This window comes from Microcebus murinus, chromosome 8, assembly GCF_040939455.1.
Source record: "Microcebus murinus isolate Inina chromosome 8, M.murinus_Inina_mat1.0, whole genome shotgun sequence".
Lineage (NCBI taxonomy): Eukaryota > Metazoa > Chordata > Mammalia > Primates > Cheirogaleidae > Microcebus > Microcebus murinus.
The window spans coordinates 19,011,456-19,028,988 of NC_134111.1; the positions used below are offsets into that span (position 1 = coordinate 19,011,456).

General features: G+C 41.1%; 1 protein-coding gene and 1 long non-coding RNA gene across 3 annotated transcripts in view; one reads left to right on the forward strand and one right to left on the reverse strand.

The window, feature by feature from the left end:
- Positions 1-729: 729 nt before the first annotated feature.
- Positions 730-7,762, reverse strand: LOC105857623 (uncharacterized). 2 transcript variants are annotated; one of them, XR_012920540.1, is made up of 3 exons: positions 7,259-7,762; positions 4,479-4,642; positions 730-874 (listed from the first exon to the last, which is right to left on the reverse strand). It is a non-coding gene; the product is annotated as an uncharacterized LOC105857623 (long non-coding RNA). The 2 variants fall into 2 exon arrangements; XR_012920541.1 differs by having other exon boundaries at positions 7,237-7,762.
- Positions 7,708-17,533, forward strand: part of UBXN4 (UBX domain protein 4) — a 37,773-nt gene continuing 27,947 nt past the window's right edge. The window contains exons 1-2 of the mRNA XM_012740086.3: positions 7,708-8,114; positions 15,833-15,935. Of these exons, the coding sequence (XP_012595540.1) occupies positions 7,721-8,114; positions 15,833-15,935 (497 nt within the window). The 5' untranslated portion in view covers positions 7,708-7,720. The remainder of the gene's footprint in view (positions 8,115-15,832; positions 15,936-17,533) is intronic.

Below are 17,533 nucleotides of genomic sequence, written 5' to 3' on the forward strand. Positions count from 1 at the left end.
CTACTGCTGTACTGGGTGTCACCTGCAGGTGGCACCATTTGGAAACAGTAATGGGAACAACTCTGCCTTTATGGCTTCCACAGTTCCCAGCAGATTACTCTTCACCCCTCATTGACTAGAATCATATCATATGCCTCTATCTAAAGAGAGTATCTGGTAAGGGGAATGAGAGCACTATCAAGATTTGCCTACTTAGGTGCAGAGGTACTTAGGAGGTTCCTGTGAAGGACAAGGCCACTTGAAGAAGGCCAATAAAAACAAAGTTGTTAGCAAAGAAGAAAGAAGGGTAGGTGGCTGTAAGGTAAGCAATCACTTCTTTACCTCCAGTGCTTACTGTGGTACCCAATACATAGTAGGTGCTCAGCAAATGTTTACTGAATGAATAAATGAATGAAGTACCAGTGCATTGTGCCATGACCTCTGAGTTTCTTAATGCATTCCTTTTTATCCTAACTACCACTCCTCCAGTCTAACCCCTTAGTATTCACTCCTTGATGACTTCAGTAGCTTCCTAATGGGTTTACTTACCTGCAATTTCCCCTTCCCTCTCTCCACTTCACCAATCTAAATCCTGTGCATACTTCCATCCATGGAGACTTTCTTGATTACTGAAGTCTACTAAAATAAAAGCCATAATATCTAATGCTTATTGAACACTGATGTGCTAGGCATTGTACTAAGGGTTTTATTTATGATGCTTAAAGTTACAAAAACCCAACTCAAAGAGGCTAAAGCAACCAGGGGAATTTATTAGTTCACTGTGATTGAAAAGAGCAGGGAAAGAGGCTTCAGGTATGGCTGGACCCAGGAGATACTCCATATCATCAGGATACTCTCTGTCTTCGTCTGCAGGGTCTTCTGTCCTCTGCATTGGCTTTAAATAGACAGACTATTAGGGAACAAGATAACCACCAGCAGACCCAGCTTCTATCTTGTTTTCTAGCAGCTCCAGTGAAAGAGAATGGCCCTCTTCCAAAAATTCCTACAAAATTCCTGGAATTGTCACTTGTCTGGCTTGGGTCAGAGGCCCTCACTGAACCTATCATGGTGCTCAGAAAAAAATGGGTTTGCCAACCTGGCTCCTGAGCTCACTTCTGGAGGACAAGGATGAGGGCGACCCACACAGACTGAGTGGCTACTCGAAGGAAGACTGAAATACTGTGATCACAAGGTGGAAGAATGAACACTGTACAGGCAGAAATACTAGATATCTATACTGCATATTAAATAACAAGATGATAAATCATTTCATCAGGTTTTAAAACTCCAGAGACTGCCCTCAACTCTCTATCCCTTTCTTAATTTCATACAACACGGTTTTTACTATACGATGTGACTTATTTGGATTTGATCATGTGTGCCTAGTACAGTCAGTTATCTTTCATGTCACTATTTTATCTCAACTGCTGAAGCTATGCTATCCAAAATGCCAGCCACTGACCACATGTAGCTAAATTAATAAAATAGAAATTCAGTTTCTCAGTTGCACTAGCCACATTTCAAGTGCTCAACAGCCACATGTGACTAGCGGCTATCATATTGAACAGAGTAGACATAGAAGAGTCCCTTCACTGCAGAAATTTCTAACAGACAGCACTGTCCTAGAAAACCGGGTAAGGTCCATTTCTCCCAAGAGATCATCCCTGAGCCTCCTTTCTGCTCGACAATAACCAGTCCATAACCTTTTCATTTTATCCAAACTAAAGTATATGGTCACCTATTTATGTATTTGTCTTTCCCACTGACTGAGTACAAGCAGCTTTTTGAGGACAAAAATAGTATCTGTCAATCAACTAACAAACAGTTCTACCCCAGCACCTTGTCTATAACTGCCTGTCCCATAATAGACATTCAAATATTTTTTAAATGAGAGAAGGGAGAGGATTACACACAAGAATCATAGTGTGAACAAAAACAGAGATGGCGGCCGGGCGCAGTGGCTCACGCCTGTAATCCTAGCACTCTGGGAGGCCAAGGCGGGAGGATTGCTCGAGGTCATGAGTTCAAAACCAGCTTGAGCAAGAGTGAGACCCTGTCTCTACTATAAATAGAAAGAAATTAATTGGTCAACTAATATATATAAAAAAAATTAGCCGGGAGGAATGGGAAAGATTGAGTTGACTCAGCCAGTTCCCACCATCCTTTCTGTACAGAGGCCCCCACTGACATTTCTGTCATCACAGAAATGTAAAATCAGGCTGAGCGTGGTGGCTCACGCCTGTAATCCTAGCACTCTGGGAGGCCGAGGCAGGAGGATTGCTTGAGGTCAGGAGTTCGAAACCAGCTCTGAGCAAGAGTGAGATCCCGTCTCTACTATAAATAGAAAGAAATTAATTGACCAACTAATATATATATATATATATATATATATATATAATATATATATATAAATTAGCCGGGCATGGTGGCACAAGCCTGTAGTCCCAGCTGCTCAGGAGGCTGAGGCAGGATTGCTTGAGCCCAGGAGTTTGAGGTTGCTGTGAGCCAGGCTGACGCCACGGCACTCACTCTAGCCTGGGCAGCAAAGCGAGACTCTGTCTCGAAAAAAAAAACAAAAACAAAAACAAAAAAACAGAGATGGCAGGAGTATACCCTGAACAGTGAATAAAACAGTATTATTGGCCTAGAGAGCCCAAGCAGGGAAGGAAAAGAAATGAATGTTGGAAAAGTAGGTGAAAGCCAAATTGTAGAGGATTTTGAACGGCTATAGGATTTGTACTTTTGGAGGCACTACTGAAGCACTAAAGATCTCTAAGCAGGACTAACATGCTAAAAATAATTTGGGGAGAGGGCCAGGAATATGGATATGACGTTAATATGTGAGGTGGACGGGAGGGGAGGCAGAAAGAGCAATTAGGAATGTTGTGTGGATCTTTCAGGCGACAGGGTCTGTCTCAGTTGAGTTCACAGAAACAGACTGGGAAGATCTGCTCATAGGAGGTTTATTAGGGAGTGCGGCATGCTAGTAGCAACATTGGTGAGACAGGGAGGGCTGGAGATGGGAGGATCCACAGAAGCCAAAAAGAAAGGGGCCCAGGCCTCTGTGTCCTCAGGTGACTACAGCCCCTGAGAAGGACACAGCTCTGGATACGCTCAGCTGCTGGGAGAGAGAGTGTGCCCAGGCTCTGAAGCAGGGATCTAAATGGGCATGTCCACAGTGTCCATTATGGTAGAAATTAAAATGTAATGTAAAATTACATTTTACATTAATGTGAAATTCAGATTACTTAATTACTTAAGGTAAAATTAGGATTAACACAAAGAAATTGAAAGATTGCTGTGACTGGTTTCATACAAGGGAGGATTCTAGCTTCACGTGTGTTGATTCGAGAAGGGCATGTTCTTTTTTTTTTTTTTTTGAGACCAAGTCTCATTCTGTTGCCAGGCTCGAGTGCCATGGCGTCAGCCTAGCTCACAGAAACCTCAAACTCCTCCTCAGCCTAGTGAGTAGCTGGGACTACAGGCATGCGCCACCATGCCTGGCTAACTTTATATTATGTGTGTGTGTGTGTGTATATATATATACATATATATATATATTTTTTTTAGTTGTCCAGCTAATTTCTTTCTATTTTTAGTAAAGATGGAGACTCGCTCTTCCTCAGGCTGGTCTCAAACTCCAGAGCTCAAATGATCTGCCCGCCTGGGTCTCCCAGAGTGCTAGGATTATAGGCGTGAGCCACCACGCCTGGTCGGAATGTTCTAATTAAATTGGACAATACCAGACTTCAAAACCCAAGAATCTTTTTCATAATTCCTAACTGGCTCCCCACCCACCCCCACCCTGAATTTAACATTTTAAGATTCCATGCCACCCTGAGCCCTCAAGGACGTGGCCTCCCCTCCCCTGTGTTTGTTTTTGTCTCCTCTGCATTCACTTCCCTCCCCAACCAGTTTAGACTCCATGTTCTATCACCTTGCTCATTCCATTGCTAATCTCCTAAATTCCCTTTTCCTTTGTTCTATCTCAAGCCTCCTAGCACCCACAAGCCTGGATAAATCCAAGAGTCTTAGTGCCTACACCCAGAGATTGAATGACCAATGGGGAAAAAAAATCACACGATTGGCCAAATTCAGGACCACCAATTTCACCTGCCCTCAGCCGTGTCTGGCACACTATGTTTCCCTAGTTTACTTGCCTTCCAACACTTAACATCATTTCAAGCCTTGTCTCCTTATCTTCAAGGCAACAATTTCCTTACCCCCCACCACCCTCTTTCAGCAAATGACCTCTCCTTCATAGAAAAAAAAGTTAAAGCTTTCATATGAAAACATCTTCAAACTATTGTTTTGAAACTTACAAACTTATTTATGTCCAAAGTTTGTTATTTTTTCTTTCCTTTTTCTGTTAAAATGGAAAGGTGTCTCTTCTATCTGCCTCTGTACTGGATCCCATCCCAGAATGTATAGAATGGTGATTACAAGAAACAATGCCCAACTTCCAGTAGCCTAATCAATGAGGACAGTTATTATCTCACCAAACAAGAATTATGCAGGCTGAGTAGTCCCAGGGTTGGTTCAGGAGCTCTGTGATGTCATCATAGGCACGTGCTTTCTCTATTCCATTGTGCCATTCTTAGAGCATAAGCAATGTCCTTCCTCATGGTCACAAAATGGCTGCTGCAGCAGTACCAGGCATCATCTGCATACAACCACATCCAGTAAAGGAGGGTTGTGCTTGCTTCTATGTGTCTTTTTATTGGAAAAACTTTTTTCTAGAAGTCTCCCCCAAGCCCCACAACCTACTTCCCACAAGATCCTACTGGCTGCAAAGGGAGGTTGAGAGCAAGTATCTGGCATTTTTGCCTCCCAGTGGAAAGGGAGCTCTGCCTGGAAGAAATAACGGAAGACATGGTAGAAGAATGATGGCTGGATGGGCTATCGACAGAATTTACAATATATCCCATTTTCCTTCTTCATAGAAACCTCCCTCTTTCCTGTATTCAATCTCTCCAAGACTAGCGCCTTTCTATCAGTATTTAATCTTGTGTGACTCTCACTCATCTTTAGAAAGGCAGTCTTTCCCAATCTAAATTCCTGTCCCCCTGATGTCCTTTCTTCCTCCTTCCCTTCACTCTCCCTGACTCCCCTTCCTTACCTCCCCTTGCTCTTTAACCTACTGCCATTTGGCTTCCACATAGAAGAACGAGAATTGCTTTTTGATAAACGTTTAATCACTGCTATGTTTCTAAAAACAATGGACATTTTTTAGTCTCATCTTAATTGACCCAAATAGCAGCATTTGACATAGCGTCCTCTCACTCCCTTCTCAAAACTCTCTCTACCCTTGGCTTCTTTGGTATCCCACACTCTTCCATTTTCCTCTACACGGCCCCAACCAACCTTTCCTTCTGAGTCACCTTTACTGGTGTATACAATTCTGTAAATCAGGGATCCTCAAACTTTTTAAACAGGGGGCCAGTTCACTGTCCCTCAGACCGTTGGAGGGCCGCTGGAGAGTGCGGCGCACATTCCACACATGCGCACTGTGGGCCAGGGACGAGTTGGCTGCTAAACAGGACAGGCAAGAGGCACCCGGATAAATGTCCTCAGTGGGCTGTATGTGGCCCATGGGCCATAGTTTGAGGACCCCTGCTGTAAATGCTGTACAAATGAGGTCTTAAGACCTCAGCCATACTCTTGTCTCACCTGACCTTGCACAATCTTTGTAAGTGATAGTATCTTCCGGTGTGTCACTTTACCCCTTGCACAAAGAGAAATCTCAAATTCCTCTCTAGTTAAGAACTATTATCTGAGCTCCAAATCTAATATCCATCTGTCTACTTAACATCTCCATGTGAACGTCTCTCTAGCACTCCAAATACATGCCTAACATTGAACTCACACCTTCACGCACAACCTCCCACTGTCCTGCTCTTTCTTCAGCGTTGCCTATCTCAGTACCTCACCTTCTTTATAATTTCTCAAGACAGAAACTTAAAATCCCTTCTTGACTCCTTATTCCTCAACTCTGCATCTAATCAATCAACAAAATCTACTGGGTCTGCCTCCAAAATATCAAAAGTATCCACTTCTCCATCTCCCCATATATAAACAAGAGCCTCTTAATTGGTCTCTTCACATTCACACATTCCACTTCTTATTCAACCCATTTCATTGCCATCCTACAATTTAAAAGGACAAGTCTTATATGTAACTGCTCTGTTTAAAATTATTCAATGGCTCTCTATAATCCCTAGAAAAATGTCCACAGTCCTTCACATGACTTCCCAGGCCCTGTATGATCTGATCCTTGCCTACCTTTCCAGTCTCATTTGCACCACATTTCCCTTTCTATTTTCTAGCCACACTGGGTGTTTTTCAGTTCTTCAAGTACACTATCTTTGCTTGCTTCAGGGCCTCACAATGCTCCTTCCTCTGCCTGAGATGGTCTTATCCTTTACTTACTTACATTTCCCCTGTCATGTCCTAATGAAGACTTTTTCTGACCCCATTAGCCCACATTTGGTCCCATCTTCACTCATAACTTATTCAGTGTCTCCCTTCCTCACTAGACTATATTGTCACAAAGGCAGGGCCTTATTCTCACCTCCTTATCAATGACAGGTACAATGCCTAGCTCATAGTAGATGAGCAACAAACATGATGAATGAATGAAACACTATGAATGATTCTTATAATATTTAATTCTAACATTAGGAATAATTAAAGACATAGCTCTACTGGAAGAATTTCTAGGTTGATCAAATCTTAAGAAGGCCATTTAAAGTTGATGGTAAAGATCAGCTCCAATTTTTCCCGAGGAATGGTGTCCTATGTAAGCAACTGTCCATAATCAGCATTATGTTTCAGTTTATGATGACACTATATGAGATGCCTGATTTTAAAAAACTGCAAAAATCAGAGTGTACTTTGTTAGCTACTTTTTAGGGAAAATATTTGTAGGAAAGGGGTATTTCCAGATGTGTCGCCTCCTTTATTCTGCAAAGACTGGCAAATGGTTGCACTGCTGGAAGAGAAATTTAATTGATGTAGAATTTATAATATAATAGCATATACACCTTTAAATAAACCATGCAAGCCTTTAGCTAATAGTTACTAGACACCATGTAATTTCATTAAAAAGTATTAAACATGGGTCAGTTTTCATTTTCATGATAACCAACCACAAAGTGCCATATTTTGGTTATAGGACTTTCTCCCATAAAATTGGAAATGAAATCATTATCTATTCTCTTTTATGTTGCCATGGAAAGTAGCTGGAAAACAAATTACCTATTCTCTGCTTTTTTGTTACCTTAGAAAGTAGCTGTGGCAATAGAGTAACTTTTGAGGTTTTGGAATGATCTCTAGCCAGTGTCTGGGAAATCGCCGAAGGTCTGCAGTCTACCAGTACCTTCTTCAGGCACATGGGCTGCATGCTATGACAGGTGATTGTTGCCGTTTTTATCCTGTCTATTCTACAAAGTTGGGCTGATAAATTCAACAGAAATCAAAGCCTTGGTGTAAATCCCTACAAAGCCCATCGGTTCCGTGTAGGGACGATTTCCTCCACATTTAAGGTCTCAGTGAGGCGGAGAGTAGCATATCCCGGTCAGAGAGTGACGCTTCCCTTCCTCCCGCAGTGGGTCTCACTACTAACCCCTGTCCCGGTGCCTTGGAAACTAAATTACATTTTCCATACTATGGAGGCGACCGAACCTAAGAAGACTACAATTCCCGTCATGCCTCATGGCAGGCCCTGCCGTAGCGGTTAGTAATGCTTCCCACTGCCTTCTTCCACTTCCTGGACAGCGAGGCCCGAGGCCTAGCGGGCGCGCGCACGCACCGACTCGCCGACGGGAGAGGGCAGGCACAGGGGCGTGCGGCCCACAGCGACGTGTGGCGTCACGTGACGCGCAGTGCCAGCGCGCGTCCCGGGGGGCCGCTGACGGGCGTGCGCGCTTGTGCGGAGCCGGAGGCGGGGGCCAGACCAGCCCGGGCTGCGGGGCCCGACGAAGACGAAGGGCGGGGCCAGCTCCGGGACCGCGGCTGCTACACACCGAGCGAGCGCCTGGGCCCGAAGGGAGCGATGCTGTGGTTCCAGGGCGCCATTCCGACCGCCATCGCGACGGCCAAGAGGAGCGGCGCGGTCTTCGTGGTGTTTGTGGCAGGTGAAGGGAGCAGAGGCCCGAGATGCGGCCGGGACACCCCCTCCGGCCTACGTCTGTCCTCTTGTATACCTCGGCGTCCGCCCTCCCCGGGACGCGGGCATCTCTCGGCTCACGCGGCCGGGGCTGCCCTTAATACCCTGCGCCCCGGGGACAGCTGCCACCACGCCGCCAAATCCCCTAGAGAAGTCATGCTGCCCCTCAACGCCCAGCTCCTTCAGGCCCCAGGCGCCCCAGCCTTTCCTCTGTACACCGATAGGCCCAGGCTGCCTGCCTGTGGCTTCCCAGCGTCTCCCCGGTCCCCTGGGGATACGGCGAGCCTGGCCCCACCGCCCGCCTCTCCCGGCACCCAGGCGTGGGGCGCTGCCTGGGAGACACTGCCCTGCCGGGGACGCGGCGAGCAGGCCCTGGCCGCCCAGCCCCGCTAGACCCCGCCGAGCCGCACACCTGCTCACCTGAGGAGTTGGCGCTGGCAGACCCCCGACAGCCCCCTCCCCAGCGCCCCCTCGGTCTCCAAGATGCTTTAACGCCCTTTTAGTTACTAGGGTTTAGGTGGGGGCAGGAACGGGCCATTGGGCAAGCAGTTGGCTTTATAATTAGTTGTGGACTGTCAGGAAGAAAGCTGTGTCATCGATAAGCAACAAAGAGAAACCACCTGATGTTCACGGTTACTGCTGTTACTACGTTTCTGAAACGTAAACTTTTGTCTTATGTATTTATTTATTTTTTTAATGACAGCTTTGGGAGGGAGTCTAATTTGAAATAATTACTTTGTTGCAAATTGATTTTTTTTTTTTTAACCATTAGTTTAAAGGAAGTAGACGTTCAGTTCTTGGTTCTTTGTTTTGTAGTTTTCCTAGGCTAAAATCTGCATATTTCGAGAACATGTACTCATTTACCGTATGTTGCTCTGGTTTGTTTTGCTCCATGTTCTCCGGTTTTTATTATTGAGATCTTGAGATTTACAGTAAATCATCTGCCTCTGTGGTTTTGCTCATTCTTATTGCATGGACCAAATATTTGTGGTTCCTGTTCATTTGAGGTGTATTTCTTCAACTATTTGTATTTAATAACGGTTTACACAAGATTCCTTCACGTCTTTTAATCGTTCTACAACTTTATGCGCTGCAGTAAAGAATGAATGGCTGAAACGTAAATTTCATTTAGCATTAAATTTGAAGTTGTTTCGTTATGCTAAATTTTTAGCTCAGTGCTGTTTATTAGAAGAGCTTGAGTAGTTTGATTCTGTTATGCTATTTGGGGGTTATATTAACATTACATAAAGAAATTACTACTGTAATCCTGTAAGAAGAAAGTGGCTTAAAAATGAAAGGAAAATTAAATGACGCTGTAGGTTTATGACATTTTAAATTGTGTTTTTCACCTAAAATCTCAGTTGATCCTTGCGCTAGGTAGAGCAAGTTTTATACCCTCATTTTATAGATGAACAATTTAGGTCTGTAGTCATAGAGTGACTGCACTAGGGTCACAAAAAGGATTTACATCTTAGTCAAATTTTTAGCAGTTTCAAAAAAAAGCTGCTTTGTTTCTTGAGAAAAAACTTAATAATTGTAGGCTATTTATGTGATGATTTACATTGGTGTGGAAATCTAGGACTAGAGTAGTCATGTTTTTAAACAAAAACCACAATTGATTGTGCCCAAACGTTCCTAGAAGTCACTCTAGAGGTAATGTTAATTTGACAGAAGAAATACTATATTTTATTAACAAATATTTGAAAACATTTGTAAACTCTAGTGCACATTATTCAAATAGTTAATAAAGTTATACGTCTTGTAGTTGAGGGGTTTGGGCGTATACATTCTTCAATTACCTTTTTACTGATGAACATGTGTTACATGTATTTAGAGTATTAATGACTCGTGAATGTTTGCAGGAAGATTTAGCAATTTCACAAAGGAGTTCTTTTGTCTCTTGGCCTATTCCAAACTACAATTAGCTTTTCTAGAGTTTTAGCCAGTTAATCTCCAAGACTAAGTAGGATTAGTGTCACTCTAGGAATATGTAGATACTGGACTCATAAAACTGAAACACTTAGAGATTACTTAGAGTTTTGTTCCTAACTTTGAAGAATATAGCCAGAACTCATGATATTTCCCAGATCTGAGACCTCAACAATAATAGACCAACTCAATGGAAAGTTTAAAAGATATCTTTGTAACTGGAAGTTACAATTAAAACTTGCTCTACTTAGTGCAAGGATCATCTGAGATTTTAGGTGAAAAACACAATTTAAAAGTTACTGGAGTGGACTCGGGTATGCTTTGGTTCATAGAACTATTCAAGTGGGAAACATTTTAGGAAAGTTTTCTTTAGTGAAATTTTCATGGATGAATTAAAGAATATCATAGAGTTGATGTTAGGAGACTAGAGAGATGACTACTACCCCAGCCAACAAATTAACAAGGATTTTCAAAGTATTGCAGCTGTGCAAATTGAAAGATGTGGAGCTGAAAACAATTTTGATTTTATTCTTGGGAAGGAAGAATAATCTGCAAGGAGTCTAAAGTAAAGGTATTTGTTCACTGACTGGTGTTGCTAGGTAGGCTAAAATTTATTAATGACATACATCATTTACTGCCTTTTTTGGTTAATATAAGACCATAAAAGCCTTTAGGTTTTTTTTTTTTTTTTTTTTTTTTTCTTTTTTTAAGCGTAGGTCTGGATCAGCAAGCCTTTAGGTTTTGAACAGTTGAGATTGTTTTAGATTGGAAGGGCTAGCTGTACAAGGGTCTACAACTCTTTGCTTCAGAGTTTGTGCTGTTCTCTTTAATTGCCTTCACATTAGGTACTGCTGATACCACCAAGGATACAATGTTTTTCCATGAAATCTTAGGCCCACTTAACTTTATAGCATAGTTGATAATTTGACTAAAAATAAGAAACCAAACATACTAAAATTAGCAATTAATAATAATTACACTCAGTAGTATTAAGAAAGCTCTCCTTGAGTTGAGTAATTGCATTCATCTTTCCACCTCTGCTCGCTCGTCAAGAAGCTGCTGCTGCTTGCCACTATGCTGAGTCTTGGACAGACACTGCCAGTGGGGAGGAGACATTTGGGACCCTTAACTACATGGTACAGTATGGGTGAGAGAGTGAAAAGCACCAGCCTCACAAGAAGCAGATTTATACTTCCAGCTACCTAGCATGACATCCCCATTTAAGTCCTCACAGATTGTCAAACCATATTTATTGCCTAAACCTGGTTTTTTCCTCCAGCGTTCTACATCTAAGTAAGTGGCACACCATACGTTCAGTTGGATAAACCCTAAGTGTAGGAGTCATTGTTGACTCTTCTTAAAAATGCATTCTCATCTGTGACCTGCTCCCCAATTGTTATGATATTCTGAATCACTGAGGCCTTTCCCTACATACATATTCCTCCTGCTTGGTGAGCTCTTCTGGCTCTTGGTGTGGCTCAGCTCTTTAACCTCAGAGAGGGCTTTTCTGACCATTATAAAGAGGTCTCTTGTTATTTTCTCTGCTAGTGTTTTTCACAGTATTTATTACTATAATTATAGTTGTCTACTTGTGAAAATTTTTCCTTATATTGTTAGATTTTAAGCTCTGTTGAGGGCAATGTCTCATTTGTTTTGTATTTAGTATATAGCTCAATGCCTAGAACAAAGTAAATGTGAAATAGTGAATGTTTGAAAGAATGAATGAAAAGGATTTCTCTTCATGGCTTTCTCTGAGAAGTGTTTGTAGTAAGAATGTTCCCATACAGCTATTTTCTAGGTTAATAGATGAGTCATTTATTTGGAATCTTATATCTTCACTCAGTGGTCTCTGAAGATGCATTCAGAATGATCTCACTTGCAAATGGTAATTTTTTCTCATTATCCATCTTCAACATTTGGGAGTCTACTAATGGGACATTCTTTTTGGTCTTGGTCTATGGATACATTCTATTAATAGTCCCTGTTTACTTTTCCATGGCCAAATTTCTCAAACTCCTATTTTATGATATTCTTGGATCTCATCTCACACAAAATGTATTCAGATATACAGCATTAGAGTCTAGTATTACAGGTATGACAAAATACTTAACTACTAGACATTTAGCTATTCATTCCACAAAGTACTTACTGAGTGCCTATTAGATGTGAGGTTCTGTTGTAGGGATTTGAGTCTTATCAGTAAAATAAAATGAAAACCAATCCTTGCCCTCATGGAACCTTCATTCTAGTTGGGGAATACAGATAATAAACAGTAAACATAACTAAAACACTTAGTATATTAGAAAGTAATAATAATACAGGAAAAAGAATAGGAGATAAGGGACCTTTGGGAATGACCTTAGGGTGTAATTTTAAAGTGGGTGATTAGGGAGGTGTTTTTTTTTTTTTTTTTTTTTTTTTGAGAAGGTAATATTTGAACAAAGATTTAAGGTAGTTAATGATTAACCATGTTGATGGGGGGGGGGGGCAGGGAGAACCTTCCAGGCAAAGGAAACAACTAGTACAAAGACCTTAAAACTTGAGTGTCTTTTCATAGTTGAGGAATAGAAAAGGAATAGCAAGAAAGTAAATGAGATCACAGAAGTAATTGGAAGCCTGGTGTGTGGAACCTTGTGGGCCTTTATGAGGACTTTGGCTTTTACTTTGAGGAGAATGGGGAGCTATCATTGTATGATTTTAAGCAGAGGACTGATGTGATATTTCTTTTTAAAGAAAGTTGCTGTGTTAAGAATAGACTTAGCAGGGAGATGAGTTAGGAGGCTATTGTAATCATCTAGGTGAGATATGGTAGCTTGGATCATGGTGGTAGCAGTGGAAGTGGTAAGAAATAGTTACACTTTAGATATATTTTGGCAATACAGTCAACTGAAGTAAAGGATAACTAAGGTTTTTGGCCTGAGAACTGAAAGGATGGTGTTACCATAAACAGATAACTGAGATGGGGAAGTCTAAGGGTGGATTAAATTGGAGACGGAGAGTGTATCCTGGAAGAAAGGAGCTTACAAAATAAAGAGTAGGTAGCCTGGCCTGGTGACTCATACCTGTAATTCCAGCACTTTTAGCTCCCACATATGAGTGAGAACATGTGATATTTGTCTTTCTGTGCTTGGCTTATTTCATGTAACATAATGGCCTCCAGTTCCATCCATGCTGGTGCAAGTAACAGGATTTCATTTTTTTTTTTTTTTTTTGAGACAGAGTCTCACTTTGTTGCCCAGGCTAGAGTGAGTGCCATGGCATCAGCCTAGCTCACAGCAACCCCAAACTCCTGGGCTCAAGCAATCCTTCTGCCTCAGCCTCCCGAGTAGCTGGGATTACAGGCACGCGCCACCATGCCCAGCTAATTTTTTATATATATATAAATTAGTTGGCCAATTAATTTCTTTCTATTTATAGTAGAGACGGAGTCTCGCTCTTGCTCAGGCTGGTTACGAACTCCTGACCTCGAGCAATCCGCCCGCCTCGGCCTCCCAGAGTGCTAGGATTACAGGCGTGAGCCACCTCGCCCGGCAGGATTTCATTTTTGTGGCTAAGTTTTATTCCATTATATATACACACACTACATTTTCTTTATCCATTCATCTGTCGATGGGCACTTAGGTTGATTCCATATTTTGGCTATTGTGAATAGTGCTGCAGTAAACATGGGAGTACAGATGCTATTTGATATATTGATTTCCCTTTTTTTGGTTATATGCCCAGTAGTGGAATTGCTGGATCACCTAGAAGTTCTGTTTTTAGTGTTTTGAGGAACCTCCATACTGTTTTCCATAGTGGCTGTACTAATTTAACATTCCCAATAACAGTATACAAGGGTTCCCCTTTATCCACATCTTCTCCAGCATCTGTTATTCCCTGTCTTTTTTTTAATTTATTTTTTTGAAACAGTCTCTTGCTCTGTTGCCTGGGCTAGAGTGCAGTGGCATCATCATAGCTCACTGCAACTTCAAATTCCTGGGCTCAAGCAATCCTGCCTCAGCCTCCCAAAGTGCAAAGGTGCTAGGATTACAGGTATGAGCCACTGTACCAGGCCTATTCCCTGTCATTTTGATACAAGCCATTTTAACTAGGGTGAGGCGATACTGAATTGTGGTTTTGAGTTGTATTTCTCCAATCATTAGTGATGTTGAACATTTTTCCATTTGGCCATTTGTATGTCATCTTTTGAGAAATGTCTGTTCAGATCTTTTGCCCATTTTTTAAATTGGATTATTTTGTTCTGTTGTTTGAGCTTCTTGTATAATATATGTTGGGTTTTAATTCCTTGTCAGATTGATAGTTTGCAAATATTTTCTCCCATTCTGTGGATTGTCTCTTGATTTTGTTAATTGTTTCCTTTGCTGTGCAGAAGCTTTTTAGCTTGACATAATTTTAGTTGTCTATCTTTGTTTTCATTGATTCTGCTTTTGAAGTCTTACCCCAAAGTTCTTTGCTCACACTAATGTCCTGAAGCATTTCCCCAGTGTTTTCTTACAGTAGTTTCATAGTTTCAGGTTTTAGATTTAAGTCTTTTTTTGTTGTTTTTTTGGTTTTTTTTTTTCATCCACACTGAGAAAGTAAATAGATTTAAGTCTTTATCTTGATTTGATTTTTGTGTATGGTGAGAGATGAGGGTCTAGTTTCATTCTGCTGCATGTAGTTATCCAGTTTTCTCAGCACCACTTATTGAAAAGACTGTTCTTTCCCCATTGTATGCTCTTGGCGCCTTTGTCAAAGATGTGTTGGTTGTAAGCACATGGATTTAAATCTGGATTCTCTTTCTGTTCCATTGGTCTTTGTATCTGTTTTAATGCTAATACCATGCTATTGAGGTTACGATAGCTTTGTAGTAAATTTTGAAGTCAGGTAGTGTCACCTTAACATTTTTTTAAATCTGTAAATTGACATATATTGCTTACTTTTGAGAAAGCACTTAGCTCTGCTAACCTCGGGTGTTTTTCAATGACTTACGCATTAAGTTTCTTTCTATTCACCAGTAAGTGGTTATGCCAAAGTCTAGATGTTATAGGCCTAAACTTGAAACAATTTCTTGATAGATGTAACTTTTTAAAACTTTTTTGGTTTGGTATAATTACAGTATATTAAATGAACAGAAACATATTAAATGAATAGCCTGATTAATTTTTACATATGAACATGCCTGTGTATCCGTCATCCAGATCAAGATACAGAACGTTTTCAGCACTGCAAAAGGCTCCTTCATCCTCTTTTCCAGTCAGTAGTACCTGCCTGTGCTGAATTCTATCACCATAGATTAGTTTTGGATCATTTTATAATTAGCATACCTATAGTAAAAGGCAAGTCCAAAACTGCAAACAGAATTATACCTGCCTCTTTCTACCTTAAAGGAATTCTGGAGAATAAATATTGTGATGTGGAGATGCTGAACTCAACAGAAAGGTTCTACATAAAGGAAGGGTATTATACTTTTATTTTCTAAACTCATATGTACAGAAGACAAAATAGGCACAGCACATTTCTTTCCATGACTTCTTATTATTGTGATGCTATTTACATCATTTTCTTTTAGAAAATATTTTATATCACCTAAATAGCAGTACATGTAGTTTGTTTTCATTGTCAAACTTTTGATTTTATGGAAAATTCAGTTGTTGTATTAGGTAAGAAATAATATTTGTAATATATTTTGTTTGAAGTTCCAGTTTTCCAGGGAAAAGAATTTGCAACCAGCAGCTCCTGGCCTTATGTTATAAAAATTCTTGAAATGTTTTACAGGTGATGATGAGCAGTCTACACAGATGGCTGCAAGTTGGGAAGATGAGAAAGTGACAGAAGCATCTTCAAACAATTTTGTTGCTATTAAAATTGATACCAAAAGGTTCGCTTATATGTTAATATTTCATTGCTTTTTAATTTTATTATCATGGTCTTCAGTTGTGATTTATGGTGATATTCTTGAACTATAAAAATGTTAATGTAATATTTTTTGCTAAGGATATTAGGAATTTAAATTCTGACTGCCATTTTCCAAATTCATCATTATGTCTTGCTGAAAAAAATTCAAGTTTTCCTAGTCTACCAAGCAGCTACATGACATGTACTAGGAATGCAAAGAGAACTATGATCCCCAGCTTCCATGAACTTGGGAATAACTATAAATTATACATTGAATATCTCTGAAAGGTTGACCTTTTTTTGATTCCTAGTTTTAGGAATGGAGCCATTTGGGAATAAGGACATTTATAGGTTTCTTGTAGTACATGATATTGACCAGTCTGTTACATTAGTTTCTCTATTACTCTTCCCCACTTCCCCAAAATGTTGTTATAGGAAATTTCAAACATATAACAAAGTAACTGAATAGTGGAATGAACCTCGTGTACTTGTCAACTAGCTTTGATAATCATTAACTCATGGTCAGTCTTGTTTCATCTATACCCCCACCCATGTCCACTCATCCCATATAATTTTGAAACAAATCATAGTCATCATGTCACCAAGTAGTGTTCAAGTTTATTTTCAATTGGCTCATCAAAGTCATAGTTTTATTAATTTAATTTGTAACAGTTTTTTAAATTCAGGATTGTTCAAGATCCACACATTGTGATGTATTGATCTCTCTCAAGTCTTTTATTCCTGCGGTCCCCAACCTCTGTGCTGCAGACCTGTACTGGTTGGGTCTGTGGCCTGTTAGGAACTGGGCTGCACAGCAGGAGGTGAGCAGAGGGCAAGCAAGGGAAATTTCATCTGTATTTACACCTGCTCACCATTGCTCACATACTGCCTGAGCTCTGGCTTCTGTCAGATCAGCAGTGTTAGATTCTCATAGGCACATAAACCCTACTGTAAACTGCATGTGAGGGATCTAGGGTGCATGCTCCTTATGAGAATCTAATGCCTGATGATCTGAGGTGGAGCTGAGTGTAAGGCTGGTTGGGGGTGGGGGGCCTTCCCCTCCCTAGATCAAAAAGAAAAGGCTCATGAGACCAGACCCCGCTGAGAAAAGCCACACCCAGATGTCCACCCAGATAAGAAAGTTTTGGTTCTTGGATTCTGCAAATACCTCCAGCCCCTCCTATTTCTCAATGACCACCAAAGGTTGCCCCAGCTCTTCCCACCAAAAGTCCCTAGCCCGCCCAAACGGTATAAAAGGCTGCACCCCCTTCAAACCGAGGTGACTTCTGGAACCCACCTCTCTCCGGGCCCCAGAACTTCATCTGGGAGCACTAAATAAAGCCATGTGGTTTGGCCCCACTCTTTCTCTCTCTCTCTCTCTCTGTCTGTCTTATCTTTTCGCTGCCACTGAAAAATCTTGCACTGAGATGGTGATGCTGACATTTGCAGTGCTGGGGAGCAGCTGCAAATGTAATAAATATAATGCACTTGAATCATCCCAAAACGATTGCTCATCCCAAATCTGTGCCCAAATCTGTGCCAAAAAGCTTGGGTACTGTTGTCCTTTTCTGTAAGTTTCTC